At 35.1% G+C, this 17,482-nt stretch overlaps 1 protein-coding gene across 1 annotated transcript in view; it reads left to right on the top strand.

The window, feature by feature from the left end:
• LOC124889013 (pre-mRNA-processing protein 40A-like) overlaps nucleotides 1–17,482 on the top strand; it is a 65,649-nt gene that overhangs the window by 7,899 nt on the left and 40,268 nt on the right. The window contains 16 exon segments of the mRNA XM_047400300.1: nucleotides 525–697; nucleotides 1,428–1,497; nucleotides 4,847–4,899; nucleotides 5,008–5,065; nucleotides 5,304–5,342; nucleotides 5,344–5,621; nucleotides 5,700–5,766; nucleotides 5,856–5,945; nucleotides 6,168–6,245; nucleotides 6,884–6,966; nucleotides 7,114–7,219; nucleotides 7,971–8,057; nucleotides 14,680–14,772; nucleotides 14,872–14,925; nucleotides 15,024–15,140; nucleotides 15,248–15,346. Of these exon segments, the coding sequence (XP_047256256.1) occupies nucleotides 525–697; nucleotides 1,428–1,497; nucleotides 4,847–4,899; nucleotides 5,008–5,065; nucleotides 5,304–5,342; nucleotides 5,344–5,621; nucleotides 5,700–5,766; nucleotides 5,856–5,945; nucleotides 6,168–6,245; nucleotides 6,884–6,966; nucleotides 7,114–7,219; nucleotides 7,971–8,057; nucleotides 14,680–14,772; nucleotides 14,872–14,925; nucleotides 15,024–15,140; nucleotides 15,248–15,346 (1,545 nt within the window).

The following is a 17,482-nucleotide window of genomic DNA, read 5'->3' as shown; positions in this document are numbered from 1 at the left end:
CCTCCTATACCTCCGTTGGCTGGTCCTGCTCCTGGTGCTATTCTATCTATGTCACTGCAGGTAAAGTTGTGGAGGTTTGGGGGAGGAATAAATGACTTTTGAATGTAGAGATATTGTGATAACTATTTTCCCCACATCTTTAGCAATTCCAGCCTATGCTTCCAGCCCAGCAAGCACAACCTTATGGTTCCGGTTCATCTCAACAATTTCTTCCACTTGGACATGCAAATGTTGCGATGTCTCAACCTTCTCAAATCCAATTTCCTCAACCTATGCAATAGGTTACTGGTAGACCGGTAGTAGGAATGCATAGTATGCCTCAGGGACCACATATTCCCCATGATTTTCAGCGAAATCTTTCGATGTCAAATAACCACATGCCTGGTTTTGGTGGCCCAAATTAACCTCTTTCTTCTTCATATAATGTAAGGCCTTGGTAAGATCTTTTGTGGTTATTGTCAATCAGTTTCCGATGTTTCATTCATATATTGATGAAATACATTTTGTTATCGTCTTTAACACAGATAAATGATCATAGGTTTCCATCAGGGGTACAACCCTGGATGCCAATAAGTATTCATAATGTGAATTCTGCGACAACTATGCAGAAGACTGGAGATTTAGCAGCTCCCTTGGTTGTTCCGGTGAGAATTCAATGTGTTTTATTGTACCCGTTTTACATAAATATTGTCAACAAGTAACATGCTTAAGTAAATGGGTCAATGGGTGTGTGTTGACTGAAAGAGTCAACATTTGAATTCTATGATAGTTTTTTGTAAGCAAATTAAGATTCCAGTGAACAAAAAAGGTGTAAAGCCGCGGTATACAAGAAAAGAACCTCTGCAAAAATATCATTTTCATTCAGATCCAATCTTTTTACCACTTTGTGTTCTCCAGACAGAAAAGAGAGCATGCTGATTTGGATTTCCGGAATTCTTGCTTTTGGATTATATTCACATAGGTTACTCATATAAATAGGTTAATGTCAGCATCACAACCACTTAATGTCTTATCTATGAAAAAGTGGTGGATATGTTGTCCCCCATCACTGCCAAGAAATCCCTCAAGTATCCACATCTAGTACTTTGTACATCATTCTGCTTCCATTAGAACTGGAGATAATAGGCCCCTTTGTTTCAGTCCTCTTTGTCAAAGTTATCATATGGGCTGCCGTTCACCGCTACCAAATTCTACCTGATTGTTGATCAGTAGAACTTGATACACCTCAATCGATAACTTCATTTTGACCCCATTTGTCTATTCTCATACATATTTTACATGTGGCTAAATGCTAGTAGGTATTGCTATTTTCAGCATCTTTTGATGATCAGTAGGACAATTATGGTTGCTAATGCTATCATATTTCCTATGGATTTATTATTCCAACCAATTAATAACATTCTTACAATTCTTGAATTGATTTTTAGATACTATTATAATATAAGGACAAAAATCTCTACCTGGGAGAAACCTCTAGAGCTGATGAAAGAAATGGAGGTGAGGTCTCGTGTCATCGAGATTTTTGTGGGTAGTTTTGTCCAGTTTCCTGTGCTTATCAATGAAAAAAGAAGTACACAATTCTTTTTCTACGAAGCTTCTTAGAACCACTTTTTCTTTCCTAAGTATATGTGATTTTTGTTGAAAGTTTGTTTAGTGAGCAGATTTCCTCGATCTTACTATACTATGTAGCCTTCATTTGGGATTTGCATTGACCTTTTATTTCCAATATAGTTCTAAATGATTTTATATTTAACACTATTGTTCTAAAAAATGTGTTTAAGCATACACGGCAGGATCATATTTGGTCTATTTTAAACAATTTTATTTACTTTCTGATTAATGTAATGTTATTTTAACTCTATGGCGATATGGAGAGAGAAAACTTGATATAATATTGCGGTTCACACTTCTCATTCTGGTTTACAGAATAATAGTTTGGCTGGTTGCACACTTGCACCCAAGAGTATGACCTAGTGGTCAATGAAGTAGATTGAGAACCATGAGGTCTCAGGTTTAATTTCCAACAGAGATAAAAACACTAGGTGATTTTTCACCGTCTGTCCAAGCCTTGATGGATAGAGTTACCTAGTATCTGTGCTGGTGGGAGGTAGCAGTACCTGGTGTAACTAGTCAAGGTGCAAGCTGACCTAAACACGATGGTTATCAAAGAAAGTTTGGCTGGTTGTGAGGGACAAGTATTAAGGGACCAACAACTAGAGCTGTAAGGAAGTTTGAACATTTTTATTCTTTTCTTTTTGAGATAAACAGTTTTTTTTCCGGAGCTATTACTTTGTATTTGTTAGCGTTAAGGTTATGATAGCAGTCCAAAAGAAATGAAAAATAAAGAAAATAATGTGAGGATTCGAAGAGATCTACTACCTATTATGCATCCTGTACACATTGGCCCTTAAACAAAAAACAAAAATCTACAATGCTATTCCTTTTAACTTTCTAAATGGAATTATATTTTTCTTCAAAATACCTTCAACTTTTCTCACTCCATACAGTCTACCAAATACAAGGAAGGATTATTCTCCCCCATTTCTTCTAACTCTAGCTAATCCCCTCTAATCCAATAGCTCAACAAATTGTTGTGTATCCTTTGATAGTCCACTTTACTTCAACTCAATAGATTTGGTATGTGTTTTGGCATAGTCCACTTTACTTCTATTAAACTAAAGATGTCAAATGGGCGGGGTTGGCTGGATCAAAGAGGTCTGAGTTAATAGATGGGTGGGTAATTAACCTGCCCTAAAGCTACTTGGGCTGAAATGGGTTGGGTTGAAATGCTCTAAACTGCGGGTCATAACCCAACCTACCCAATTTGAACTCAGATTTAATTGCTTTATTTGTTATTTTATAAACTTTTAGTACTTGAAAAATTATTATCCTTTTTTTTGAACTTGGTAACTTTGTATCATATCACACAGTACATGGGTTGTACTGAAACCTTTATATACAAGAGTAATCCTAAATCGACTGTTCTATATCTAAATTTAGTCTAGAACATCAATTATCGAGGCAGTATCATTAGAGTATAGCTGATTACACCAAAAACATAAAAGCAAAATGCAGTTGAGTTTAACCTTCTGCACACTATTCCCTATGCTCTCAAAACATCAGGAATTCCTTTCTTTCCATATAGCCCACCATATAGGACCTGGGATAATTCTCCATCTACCTCTGTCCTTCGCATGTACACCTGCTTCTCCCAGTATATTAAAGTCTCGGATACTTTCCTAGGCATTGTCCTGGAAATGCCTTTTAGTCTTAAGACGATTCTCCAAAGTTGTTGGGTGTACTTACAATGTAGAAATACATGGTTAACCATCTCTAAAGTTTCTCCACAGAGGAAACATCTGGAGCACAAGGTTTTCCCTTTCTTCATGACATTATCTTGTGTAAGAACTACTTCCTTAGTCAGTAACCAGACAAAGACAAAGCACGACACTGTGTGAGATATCCTACTTTTCCATATTTGCTTCCATGGCCATCTTGGATCTGGGTGATTTATTTGTTTTATTATCTTGTAGGCTTTGTTGACACTGAACATTCCTTTTTCATTTCTCATCCACCATACTATGTCCTTCACTGTCTGCAGTCCATTGAATAAGTCCACGGTATTAAAAATTTTAACTACTTTTATTACCTCCCGGTCATTAAGTTGCCTTCTGAAATTGAAGTTCCATCTATGTGGTGTCTATAATTCTGCTATAGTCCTCTATTAAAACAATACCAAGTTGTAGATATCTGGAAAAATCACTTCCATATTCCCATCCTCATGTCAATTATCCATCCAGAACCTAGTCTTTTTTCCATCCATCACTTTAACCTTGGAGTTGCTTTTAACTTCATTCCACTAGTGTTTAATAGATCTAGTAGATCTCTATAGGCTAACCCCTGTGGTGTGGTCACTTCTTTAGCCATCCATCTATCTTCTTCAGGATATTTAGCCCCAATCACATTCCTCCATATCAACTGGTTATTTTTGCATATTTCCACAACCATTTCATCACGAGAGCCTTACTTTGAATCTTTAGGTTCTTTATCCCCAACCCTCTAGTCTTCTTGTCAATTGTCCACCACAAAGAGCACTACCACTTTTTCTCGCATATATTTGTTCCTTATTTTATCTCTTCTAGTATGCCCACACACCAATCCCAACATCCTCATTTCTGCTACGTTTATCTTTTGAACATGTGAGCTCTTGACTAGCCAAACACTTTACCCCATGCAAGATAGCTAGTATAACAACCACTTTATAAATTTACCTTTAAGTTTATTTTAACAAAATTCTTATACATGGCATGCTAGTTACTAGCTCTTTTGCAAGAGCTAATTGGGAAAAAACACATGTTTAGAAATTGATTCATCGAAAAAAAGCATAACTGTAGTTTATGAGTTTCAAATGTTTCCAAACGGAAAAAAAATTATGGGGGGGCTGTGTTGAGTATGGAACTTAAAACCTCAGTGCAGGATTTGAGCACCCTTACTGTCATACTCAGTCTTGTTTTTTGTGGCAAGGGTGTTCATAAAAAAATACTCAGAAATGACGAAATTTGACCTATATATATATACAAAATGCGGTTATCAGGAAAATGTTGTTCAGTTGATCAACCTTGGATAGCTGTAGCTCAGCCACAGCTTGGCAATATTTCCACCCTGCTGTAGTTATATTCTACACAGTACATTTTAGTCCTTTTCCATGTGGGACATTATATCATTCATATTCTAACACTTTCATCCAGTATTATACTACTGGAACTTACTAATTTATACTCTCAGGGTACTGTTTATGTTCTGTTTTTTGACTTGACCTTCTTTCATGCTGTTTTCATTGGGACAGAGGGCAGACACATCAACTAACTGGAGAGAATTTACAAGTCCTGAGGGAAGAAAGTGAGTAACTTATATATTTTCTTGGCCTCTTTCCAATTGTTCTTCTACAGTGGGTACTTTTGTGTGTTACTTGTGCATAATGCTGATTGCTTTGTTTGTTTTTTGTAGGTATTACTACAACAAGGTTACTAGAACGTCCAAATGGAGAATGCCTGATGAAGTCAAGGTGATGTTAGATTTAAATCCAATATGGGTTTGTTCCGTGCTTTAAATAGCATGATAAGAACGGATTGTTCTGTGCTTTAAATAGCATGATAAGAAGGGACAGTATTCTGTTTTCTTGGATGCTCTAGTTCTCATAAAATCTTTATGCATTCACAGTTGCTAGCATGATAAGAAGGGGCAATAATCTATTTTCTTGGATACTCTATTCTCATAAAGTTCAATTATTTATAAATTCACAGTTGGATAGTGAAAAGAACACCATTTCGCACGTTTCTGATTTTTGGATCCATTTCTGTTGTTAAAACATTATCCCCGGATGTAGATGGTTCATTAGTCTCGGCACACGGTGCTAAATCAAGCTCAACTACTGTGTCACCAGCTGCTAACTTACCAACTATTGTGGCTTCAGAATCATCAAGTTTATATGGTAAGGTTTCTTCTCCGATGATTGAAATAGTCGAAATAAAGAATTCTTCAGAACCTGCTTCACCAGGTGATACTAATTCGGAGAAAATTGGAATAGCAGTAACCTTGGGAAATTCTGTCGCACCACCGATGTATGTTTTTAGATTTATATGTTATAAATTTGCCTCTGGTTTGTGTTGATTCTTATTTGGAATTCAATTTTTCTGTAGTTTTGAGACTACTACAACTCAAGATGCAGTAGTGTATGGTGATAGATTTTCTTCGGAGAATAGAGAGGTACTTTGTCCTTCTGAAATACTTATGCGATTAGTTAATTACTACTGGTTACTGTTTACTGGTTAAAACACCAAGAAAGCTTTTCATAGCTGTTATGCTGGATGTTGATCCAACAATTTTGTAGTGCAGTTGTTAGCAACCTGCTAACAGGTGAAGAATATGCTCCAACTTCCAATGAGGTTTGCTTTTATCCTTTGTGATTGATATTGTGCCTAAAATGCAGAATGTCAAAAAAAAATGCTGCAATAACTGAAATCGGAGAAAACAGTCGAGCTGGGACCATTAGTTTATGAGAGCAAAGCGGTATAGTTGATTGCACGTGGGATCAGGTTTATTACTTGACTGTTTTGTGCGTACCAAACAATTGAGGTAGATCATTTGACATGAATTCTATTTGTCAGGCCATGAGAGCAGTAATTAATGACCGGAGATATGGTGCTCTAAAATCCCTTAGTGAGCCGAAGCAAGCTTTTAATGATGTATCTCTCCAAGTCGGCATTGGAATGGGTTAATTGCTACTTCAATGTTTCAGCATACCATATTGCAAAAAGATAGATTGTGTTTGATATCCAATTGTTTCATGTTTTGTTGACTTAAATATTTTGGAAAATGTTTTCCAAATCATCTTATTTTCCTAAAAATTAAGGAAAATGAATTCCCTTCAAAAAGTAGGAAAAACATTTTCCAAAACTTTCTTTCAATCTCACTCTTAAGTTGAAATGTTTATACAACTCTCAAATGTATTTTCTGAAAAATATTTTTTTATCACCAACCAAACACTAGAAAAGATTTTATGAAAAATGTTTTCCTTTCATCAACCAAACATAAGAAAACAAGTAAGAAACCAACTTGTTTTCTAGGAAAACATTTTCCTTCATACCAAACACACCCAAGGTCTATAGTGATCATTTTGAAGTTGTGTGTCTGTTCCAGTATCTGAGCCAAAAGAATAAACTCGGGAAGATTTTAGGATAATGTTAGAAGTAAGTGAAATTTTCTTTTGTGGGTGTCTTTCATTTGATATATCATGATATTCACATTACCAATTTCAAAAATAAAAAGATATTATCATAATATTCATGATGTGTTAGAGACTGGTATTTGACTTGTTCAAAAGAATAAGTGGTATTTTTCACAACAATGTCCGTTTTTCTCAATCTTACAAGATTGCAAGAAGCTGTCACCATCGTCAAGATGGAGGTTTATCTTTCACTTGTAATGTTAAGTTGTCTGCTGCTTGTTTTCTAATCTTGGTCATTATTTGTATGTGTTTTGGTACCTTAAAGTTGATCCATTACTTGTGTAAGTTCCATTTGATCCACTAACTATTTGCTATTGATTATTCAGTAAGGCAATCTCCATATTCAAACATGATGAATGTTTTAAATTTATTGAGCGAGCTAAAGACCATGAGGACCTTTTTGAAGATTATGTGGAGGAACTTGAGAAAAAGGTGAAGCTCCTTTTGCAGAACTTTCTTGTAAGCTTCTATATGTTAAAAACTAAGTGTGCGGACTGTAGTTTCCTTATATGGTCTTTGGCTCCTCACAAATTGAGTTAGCCTTTCATTTGAGATAGAAACAAGGTCCAATTTCTTAAACATGGTATTAGAAGCAGATCTATCTTGATGTTAGACTATTAGATGTTAGCCAACCTAGGTTAACTGATGCTACAAATGTCTAGTCTTGGTGTGTGATTAATGTATGAGAATCTCACACTACTAAGGTGTATGTGTTGTAGTTTCCTTATATGATCTCGGACAATCTTCACCACCTGACCTAGTTTACAAAGTTGAGTTAGGTGCTGGTCCACTTGATTAACAACAGTCATTCCATTCCTTTCCTTTGCAGGATGTCTTTTACTTTGTTCCCTTTTTTTGTTTTGCTTAAAGAGTAGAAAGAAGGAATGTTGTAGATATTCAACTTAAAATCTTGTGTTCTTTGAATACATTTTTAATGGCTTCTCAAAGGTACAACATTTAAATTTGTTCACCATTGAATTCCAATTAAAATAGACTTCCATGTATTATATGTAATTTTTCTTGAAACTTGAAACTATGATATGCTTCTTCCTCTCCTCCCTCCGTTGTAAAATAGAAAAAGTTTTTCAATACTTTCATGCAAGTGTAGTTAAAGTCTCTTTGTAAATATTGTCTTCTTTATAGATAAATTTTATTTTTTTTACTTTGTACTAGATTTTATTAGGAGCATGCGAAGGCATTGGAGAAGCAGAAGCGCAATAGAGTGGAGTACTTAGAATTTTTAAAATCCTGTGACTTTATTAAGATATTTGTTCTAGAGGAATTAGCATTAGTTCCTAGATTATGTTTTTCTATTTCCAGGAGATAGAACTGTTGGGTTCATAGTAATGAAAGGGTGTGAATGAAAATGTTAAAACATGTAGGAACGCGTGAACAGTGACTGTTTCGCGTGAACAGTTGTACTGTTATGTGAACAGTAGAACTGTTTCATGTGAATAGTGCACTACCTCACGAACTGACGCATGAACAGTGACTGTTTTGCATGAACAGTAGCACTATTATGTGAATAGTGGCACTGTTTTGCGTGAATAGTGCACTGCTTCACGAACTGCTGCAACACTGTTTCGAACTGATGCAATGTTTCACGAAATGGTGTACTGTTTCAGAAAATTACATCAATGGTTTAAGTAAATAGACATGTATTTTCAGGAAAAGACACACACCTCTAAATTGAACAAATTTCACCTTTTAAAGGGGCATCTTGTGGCTATAATTAAGCTGGTTTTCATCCATAGGTAAAGAAAAAGAAACACAGAAAAAATTTTCATAATTACAAGCTTCTTCTTCTTTTTAAAAGTTCTCTAAGTGTGATCATTCAAACCGTGAGTGTATTCGAATAATCCGCTTATTTGAGGTACCGCTATAGTCGAATTGAAGGCCATTTTATCTTGGGAGGAAGATTCCATAACCTCGGGTACAGTGAGGGGAGTTATTCCTTAAGAAAAGTCTGTGAATTCGGACGACTTGGCCTTAACAATTTCTGTTTCATCTATATTTCTGAAATATAAAATACACCTCTTATAAAGATCATTTTGATCTTCTGTTGGGGGTATTTGTTCAACTTCATTGTGTTCAAGTTAATACTTGAACTCGAGTTGAAGTTGTTATTCTATTATATAGATTCTACGTACCCAAATTGTGGAAAATAACAATCTTAAGGAATAATTTTTTTACAGAATCTGTATTGCTTGTTTTTGGAGATTAAAGCTTAGGCTTTCTACTCCACTTGAGTTTAACTAGTGATTAGAAGACATAAAATCTTCATCACAAGTTAAGGTTCACTCGGTTGACGATTCAAAGTAATAAAAACTTCATCGTTAACTAGAAACAAGAAGAAGAGTTTCAAGTTACTTAACTTCATAAATAGTATTCAGAAAAATACTAAGTTTTCTGTTTTGTGGTGACAGGAAAAATGACAATTGAAAGTCAAATGATGGATGCAACAACTTCTATGGGGGAAAATAATATTGCCACATCAAGTTGCACAAATGCTCTGCCAACGATGGCACCGGCGGAGAAGCCTGGGAAATTTTCTGGCATCGACTTTAAGCGATGGTAAAAAAAATGTTCTTTTACCTCACCACTTTGTGTCTACAATGGTTCACTAGCGAAGACGCTCCTGAGGTGCCCGAGGGAACCTCGAACAAGGACCGCTTCGTTATCGTAGAAGCTTGGAAACATTCGAATTTCCTTTGCAGGAACTATATTCTGAGTGGTCTCCAAGACGACCTATATAATGTCTCTAGTGGAACCAAGACATCAAAAGAACTGTGGGGGCCACTTGAACCAAAATATAAAATGGAAGATGTGGGAATTAAGAAATTCCTTGTTGCATGATTCCTGGACTTCAAAATGATTGACAACAAATCTGTTGTCTCTCAAGTACAGGAGTTGCAAGTCATCATACATGATCTCCTAGCAGAAGGTATATTTTTGAAAAATGTCTTAGTTAAAAAAATTAAAAATGTTCTTAATACTCACATAAACTGTTTTGTAGGGATAATTGTGAATGATGCTTTCCAAGTAGCAGCGATAGTTGAGAAGCTACCACCTTTGTGGAAAGACTTCAAAAACTACTTAAAGCATAAATGCAAGGAGATGACCCTTGAAGATCTTATCGTCCGACTTCGTATTGAAGAGGACAATAAGGCTACCTAAAAAAGGTCAAAGGGAAATTCTACAATGAATGGAGCCCATATTGTGGAAGATGGCCAAAACAACTCAAAGAAAAGAAAGAAAGTTGAACATGGAAGCAATCAAACCAAGAAAAAGTTCAAGGGAAAATGCTTCAATTGTGGCATTAGCCACAAGTCCACAGATTTTCGATCCTTGAAGAAAGGTAAGATAAAGGACCAAGCAAACATGATTGAGTCCAACAAAGAATATGATGATTTGTGTGCTATGTTCACGGAATGCAACTTGGTGGGGATTCCACACAAATGGTGGATGGATTCTAGTGCCATACGCCATGTTTGCATAAACAAAGAGTTGTTCTCATCATTTGCTCCGGCTCAAGCAGAAGAAATGCTTTACATGGCCAACTCCGCTACTACTAAGGTGGAGGGAACAGGAAAAATTTGCCTAAAGATGACTTTTGGCAAGGTCTTGACACTGAAAAATATGCTATATGTACCAGAGTTATGTAAGAACTTAATTTCTATTTCTCTCCTAGATAAGAACGGATTCAAATATGTAACCGTTTCTGGGAAAATTATGGTTAGCAAAGGAGAAATGTATGTAGGAAAAGGCTATCTCACGGAGGGCCTTTATAAGATGAATGTAATGACTGTTGAAATGAATAAAAGTTTGAATTTGTCTTATTTGCTTGAGTCTTATGATTTATGGCATGAACGTTTAGGCCATGTTAATTGCAAAACGTTACAAAAACTGATTAACTTAGAAGTTTTGCCAAACTTTGAGTGCAATAAATCAAAGTGTCAAACGTGTGTGTAATCGAAGTATGCAAAGCATCCTTATAAGTCCGTTGAAAGGAATTCCAATCCCTTAGACTCAATAAACACTGACATTTGTGATATGAAGTCAACACCATCTCGTGGTGGGAAAAAGTATTTCATAACTTTTATTGACGATTGCACTAGATATTGTTATGTCTACTTGATAAATAGCAAGGATGAAGCAATAGATGTGTTTAGGCAATATAAAACTGAAGTTGAAAATCAGTTAGACAAAAATATCAAAATGATAAGAAGTGATAGAGGCGGGGAATATGAATCTCCCTTTGCGCAAATATGTGTAGAGAATGGAATAATCCATCAAAATACATCCCCACATTCACCTCAATCTAATGGAATTGTGGAAAAGAAAAATCAAACTTTGAAGGAAATGATGAATGCCTTACTTATAATTTCTAATTTACCGCAAAACTTATAAGGGAAGACTATCCTTATGGCCAATCTTATACTCAGAGTTCCCTATTGTAAGACACAATCAATTTCTTATGAAAAATGGAAAGGAAGAAAACCTAACTTGAAATATTTCAAAGTGTGGGGGTGTCTAGCGAAGGTTCAAGTTCCTATACCTAAAAGGGTTAAAATAGGACCTAAAACGGTGGACTGCGTGTTCATAGGATATGCTAAAAGTAGTAAAGCATGTTGATTTTTGGTTCATAAATCCGAACATCCAGATATTAGTGAAAATATGGTAATTGAATCAGACAATGCTGAATTCTTTGAAAACATTTACCCGTATAAAATTAGACATGAACAGTCTAGTAGAGGATCTAAACGACCTCGATATAAACCAAGTGAGAATGTACATAATGAAGAAAATCCAAGATGTAGTACACGTCAAAGAAAGTCAACTTCGTTTGGGTCGGATTTTGTAACATTTCTCTTAAAAAATGAGCCTCAAACATTTAAAGAAGAGATGTCTTCGTTAGACTCATCCTTTTTGTAAGAGGAAGTCAAAAGTGAGATTGATTCAATCTTAACCAACCATACATGGGAATTGGTTGACCTTCCTCACGAAAATAAACCTTTAGGTTCTAAATGGATCTTTAAAAGAAAAATGAAGATGAATGGTACTATTGACAAATATAAGGCAAGACTTGTAGTAAAAGGCTTCACACAAAACAAAGGCCTTGATTACTTTGATACATACTCACCAGTAACAAGGATAACCTCGATTCAAATATTAATTGCCTTGGCGATGGTACATAATCTTCAAATCCATCAAATGGATGTGAAAACTGTATTCCTCACGGAGATTTGGAGGAAGAAATATACATGGAACAACTTGAGGGTTTTGTAGTTCCAGGAAAAGAAAATAAGGTGTGTAAACTTGTTAAGTCACTTTATGAACTAAAACAAGCACCTAAGAAATGGCATACAAAGTTTGACCAAACCATGTTGGCAAACAGATTCAAGATAAATGAATATGATAAATGTGTATTTATTAAAGACATACCAAATCACCAAGTCATTGTTTGCTAATATGTGGATGATATGTTGATCATCAGCAGAGACATTTGTGACATCAATTCAACCAAATGAATATTCGAGAGCAAGTTTGATAGGAAAGACCTTAGAGTTGCAGATGAGATCTTAGGTATAAGAATCCATCAAACTCCACAAGGGTTAGCATTATCACTGTCTCATTATATCGAAAAAGTACTTGACAAGTTCAAGTATATGGAATTCGATATTGCCAAAACTCCATTGGATGCAAACTTTGCACTTTGGAAAAATAAAGGTGAAAGTGACTCGCAATTGGAGTACGCAAGAGTATTGGGATGTTTAATGTATATAATGAAATATACACGACCAGAAATTGCATGCGCTATTAGTAAATTGAGTCGGTACATGAGTAATCCCAACAAAACTCACTAGATGGCAATGAAAAGAGTTATGGGGTATCTTAAATACACTCAAAATTATGCTTTACATTATAATAAATATCCTGCGGTACTTGAAGGATATAATGATGCAAATTGGATCACCAGATTGAACGAAGTAAAATCCATAAGTGGATATGTATTTACTATCGGTGAAGGAGCAGTCTCTTGGAAATCATCCAAACAGATGTGTATTGCTCGCTCTACAATGAAATCTAAAATTATCGCATTAGATAAAGCCGGTGAAGAAGCAGAATGGCTCCGAAATTTCTTGAAAGATATTCCATATTGGCCCAAGCCAGTGGCACTAGTATGTATACACTGTAATAGCCAAGCAGAAATAGGTAGGGCAGGGAGCATGATGTATAACAGGAAATCTCGTCATATAAGACAAAGACATAATACCATTAGAGAACTTCTCTCTAGTGGAATTATCACTGTAGATTATGTAAAGTCGAAGGATAATGTGTCGGATCTACTTACAAAAGGACTATCTATAGAAGGAGTAGAAAGGACATCCAAGGGAATGGGCTTAAGGCCTAGGACAAGTCAGCATGGTGGTAACTCTACCTAGCAGACTGGAGATCCCAAGAGCTAGGTTCAAGGAGATCAAACAAAATTGTGTCCGACAGGTTTAACATTGTCAATTACCCAACCCATTCTCATGATGTAGACAATGTATAGTAAACAAGGATAAGACTTAAGGCGAAAAGTCTTTTAATGATTATCTAAATTTGGTAGATTTGACCAAATAGTTTAATCTACAGGATTAAATATTTAGAAATCACCTATGTGTGGGCGAAGTGGAAGCCGCTTCAAAGAGAATGTTAGTAAAGGCCTATTCTCTAAGCTCTCATGAAAACCAGGACGTGTTCATGGCTAAAAAGAAAAAAATCGTAAGAATCATAAATGGTAAAAGGTTAGTTGTGTGACATGTGTTGTCTAGGTGTACATTAAAACTTGACGGTTCAAGGATATCAAATCTACCGATTGACTGAGTACATCTGATGCATGTTTACTATGGAAAGTTCAATGGGAAACCCACTTATCCAGATGCAATCAGTCTTTGCTTGATGATCACATACTTTTCCATAATAGTTTTACGAAAATAATAGCCATTCCCCGTTCATGTGGAGGATTGTTGGATTCATAGTAATGAAAGGGTGTGAATGAAAATGTTAGAACATGCAGGAATGCGTGAACAGTGACTATTTTGCATGAATAGTAGAACTATTATGTGAACAGTAGCACTGTTTTGCGTGAACAGTGCATTGCTTTACGAACTAACACGTGAACAGTGACTGTTTTGTGTGAATAGTAGCACTATTACGTGAACAGTAGCACTGTTTCTCGTGAACAGTGCACTTCTTCACGAACTGCTGCAACACTATTTTGAACTAATGCAATGTTTCACAAAATAGTGTACTATTTCAGAAAATTACTGCAATGGTTTAAGTAAACAGACATGTATTTTTAGGAAAAGACACACACCTATAAATTGAACCAATGCCATCTTTCAAAGGGGAATCTTATGGCTATAAATAACCTGGTTTTCATCCACAGGTAAAGAAAAAGAAACACAATTTTTTTTTCAGAATTACAAGGTTCTTCTTCTTCTTAAAGATACTCTAAGTGTGATCATTCAAACCGTGAGTGTGTTTGAAGAATCCGAGTATTTGAGGTACCGTTATAGTCAGATTAAAGGCTATTTTATCCTGGGAGGAAGATTCCATAACCTCGGGTACAGTGAGGGGAATTATTCTCTAAGGAAAGTCCGTGCATTTGGACGACTTAGCCTTAACAATTTTTGTTTCATCTATATTTCTGAAATATAAAATACACCTCTTGTAAAGATCATTTTGATATTGTGTTGAGGTTATTTGTTCAACTTCGTTGTGTTCTTGTTCATACTTGAACTCGAGTTGAAGTTGTTATTCTATTATACAGATTCTGTATACCCGTATTATGGAAAATAACAAGAACTTCCATAGTTCCATTGTTGCTGACTTCTTTTGTTCAGGCCAGTAGCCAGTGGCGGAAAGTTCAGGACCGCTTGGAAACTAATAAAAGATGCTCCCACCTTGAGAAAATCGATCGCTTGGAGATTTTCCAGGTACTACTCATTTTTCTAATACATCATAAATAACTTTTTCGAAAAATCTCATTTGTACGCCTCAGTTTTAAAGTTATGTTGCAACCTTTTCTTTTTTAGGAATACATACGTGATTTAGAGAGTGAAGAGGAGGAGCAAAGGAAACTGCGGATGGTAAATTGCTTATTAGACTTGGGGGTTAAAATTAAATTTATGTTTGGAGACTTTGATTTATCTCTTTCTCACTGGGCATACACCGTTGATTCAAATAGGAAGAATTGAGGAAAGTTGAACATAAAAATAGTGATGAGTTCCGAAAATTGATGGAAGAGCATGTTGCTGCGGGAATACTTAATGCAAAAACTAACTGGCGTGATTATTGCATCAAAGTTAGTTTTTCTTTCTTGTGTTCAGTGAGTGATTACCTTCATGAGTTCCCTTTTCGTCTTTTTGAATTTTTCATCCAATAATTTCCTTCTTTATTTTGTTCTTGCAGATTAAAGATTTTGCTGCATATCTAGTTGTCTCATCAAATACTCCAGGATCAATAGTAAAAGACTTATTTACAGATATTATGGATGAGCTGAAGAAACAGGTGAAATAGGTTGCTAATAGGAGTATTGAACTGTGTCAACTATATTTGTTACACTAACCCATATTTATAGACTTTACACTACAATCCTTTTTCATTTACTTTCACTTAATGAAGGTCTGAATTTGAATGGTCAAGATATCAGCCCATTAAGTGCTTTTTTTTTTCAAAAGATTCAACCAGTTAATACATCTTAATGAATCAGATGTTAAACAAAGTCTGAAAATCATTTAGATCCTCACTAAAAAGTTTAATTCATTAGGTAAAAAAAGAAGTTAGTGCATTAATATGTGGGAATATACTGGGTTTATTATTGTTGTTGTTGTAGTGCATTAAAGAATTGAGCATACTTGGTAGGATAAAAGCATGAGATTGAGATTTGAGAGCTACCCCTCTGCTTGCTTTTTTTGTTAAATAACACATATTTTGTTGAGATAAGAACAATGACCGGTTGTTCCTATTAAACATCTGTGTTGTTTCTCTTTATGCCAATTAGTTTCCTCTTTTTTTTTATTTACTAGATAGTTGGTATTTAGGCTGATAGGAATGGTATTGTAGTAAAATTTTAAGTTAGGGGTTCCATGCTTTTAATGTAGTATAGATATAGATAATTCTTTCAATCTAGCCAAGCTGTATTAAATGCTACTTCACGGACAATTGTAATTGACTTCTCCTCTGTTGAATGTTGTTAATGGTTATATTACCTTAATTGTTATAGTTTCTCGAGCAGAACAACTCTGAGAAGTGATAATCAAACTTCCATGTTTTCACATAGTTTCTTTGACTTTTGAGGACTCCCTTAAAGTATCACACAACCACACCATTGTGTTTTAGTTAATACTGCATTTGTTTTTATTAATGTTCAGACATTTGAATCATTTTGAATGCACATCTGAATGGTTAAGATATTGTCTCTAGATCTGAAAACTATATGATTAAGGTTGGTTTTTTCTCAATATCTGAATGTGCAAAATTTATTTATTTCTAAATATAATATAATTATATATTAGAATTTTTTTTAATTTAATGTAATTAAATTATTATTTGATTAAAAAAAGAAACATTTATATTTGTTAGTGATAGTGGAGATAATTTGTAATGGTGGTGGTGGTTGTAATAAATTAATTGATGTTAGTGATTAGCAATGTTGGTGATGATAGTTATGATAGTAGAGATAGTTGGCATTGTAGTAACTGTCATGATATTGACGATTGTTAGTGGTGGTGGTGGTTGTGATGAGAAGTTGGTTAATGTTAGTAGTTGGAGGTGTTGATCGTGGTGATGTAAAACTGTATGCATGATGGTTGGTGATGTATTAGTGGTCGCTGGAGATGCTGTTAGCTATGATGGTAGAATGGTTGTTAGTTCAGATACTGTAGCGAGTGTAGCGGATGGTGGTGGTAGAGGTGGTGACGCCGGTGACAGTGGTGGTGATGGTGTTCGAAGAATGTGCGAAAGTTGATGTGTTAGTGGTTGTTAGCGATGTGTGGAAGTAAATGATGTGTTGGTGGTTATTAGTGGTAGTGCTAGTTTTGATAAATGAGTTGGTTGGTAGTAGGGATTGACCGGTAGCAGTTGATGGTGGCGGCGTTGGCGGTAGGGGTGTTCATGGGTCGATATGGGTCGGTTATTGGTCAAAACCATAACCAAACCAACTTAATCGGTTTTTAAATTTCTAAAACCAAACCAAACCAAACAAAAAAATAACCATCGGTTTAGTTCTTGTTGGTTTAGTTCGGTTTGATTCGGATTTTTCGGTTTATAACTTTAGTTAATGATAAAAGTTGAAAATTTTAAAAAACAAATCCAATCTAACATATGAGATGTCAACCTAGTGTTGTATCTCAATCTTGAAACTATGATGTCAACTGAGTGTTATAATTCGGGAAAGCCATGATAACACCATATGAACACTTTTAAAAAAATATTTAAAAACTATATTTAATAGAATGATATGGTAAACCCCCAAATAGTGAACACATAAACTTCTTGCTCAACAAGGATCAAAAGAAAGTTAAAATTAGTGGTTGTGTATAGTCTAATGAATTTCAGCTGTAAATTTCAATATATAACAAGATATTATTTTCACAATTAGTATCATTTGTCATTCAAAATATGAAATTCTAAATGAATTTCATA

The sequence above is a fragment of the Capsicum annuum genome, chromosome 11 (genome assembly GCF_002878395.1).
Source record: "Capsicum annuum cultivar UCD-10X-F1 chromosome 11, UCD10Xv1.1, whole genome shotgun sequence".
NCBI classification, from domain to species: domain Eukaryota; kingdom Viridiplantae; phylum Streptophyta; class Magnoliopsida; order Solanales; family Solanaceae; genus Capsicum; species Capsicum annuum.
Note: the sequence above shows the minus strand (reverse complement) of the source record. Positions and strands in the feature narration are given on the sequence as shown.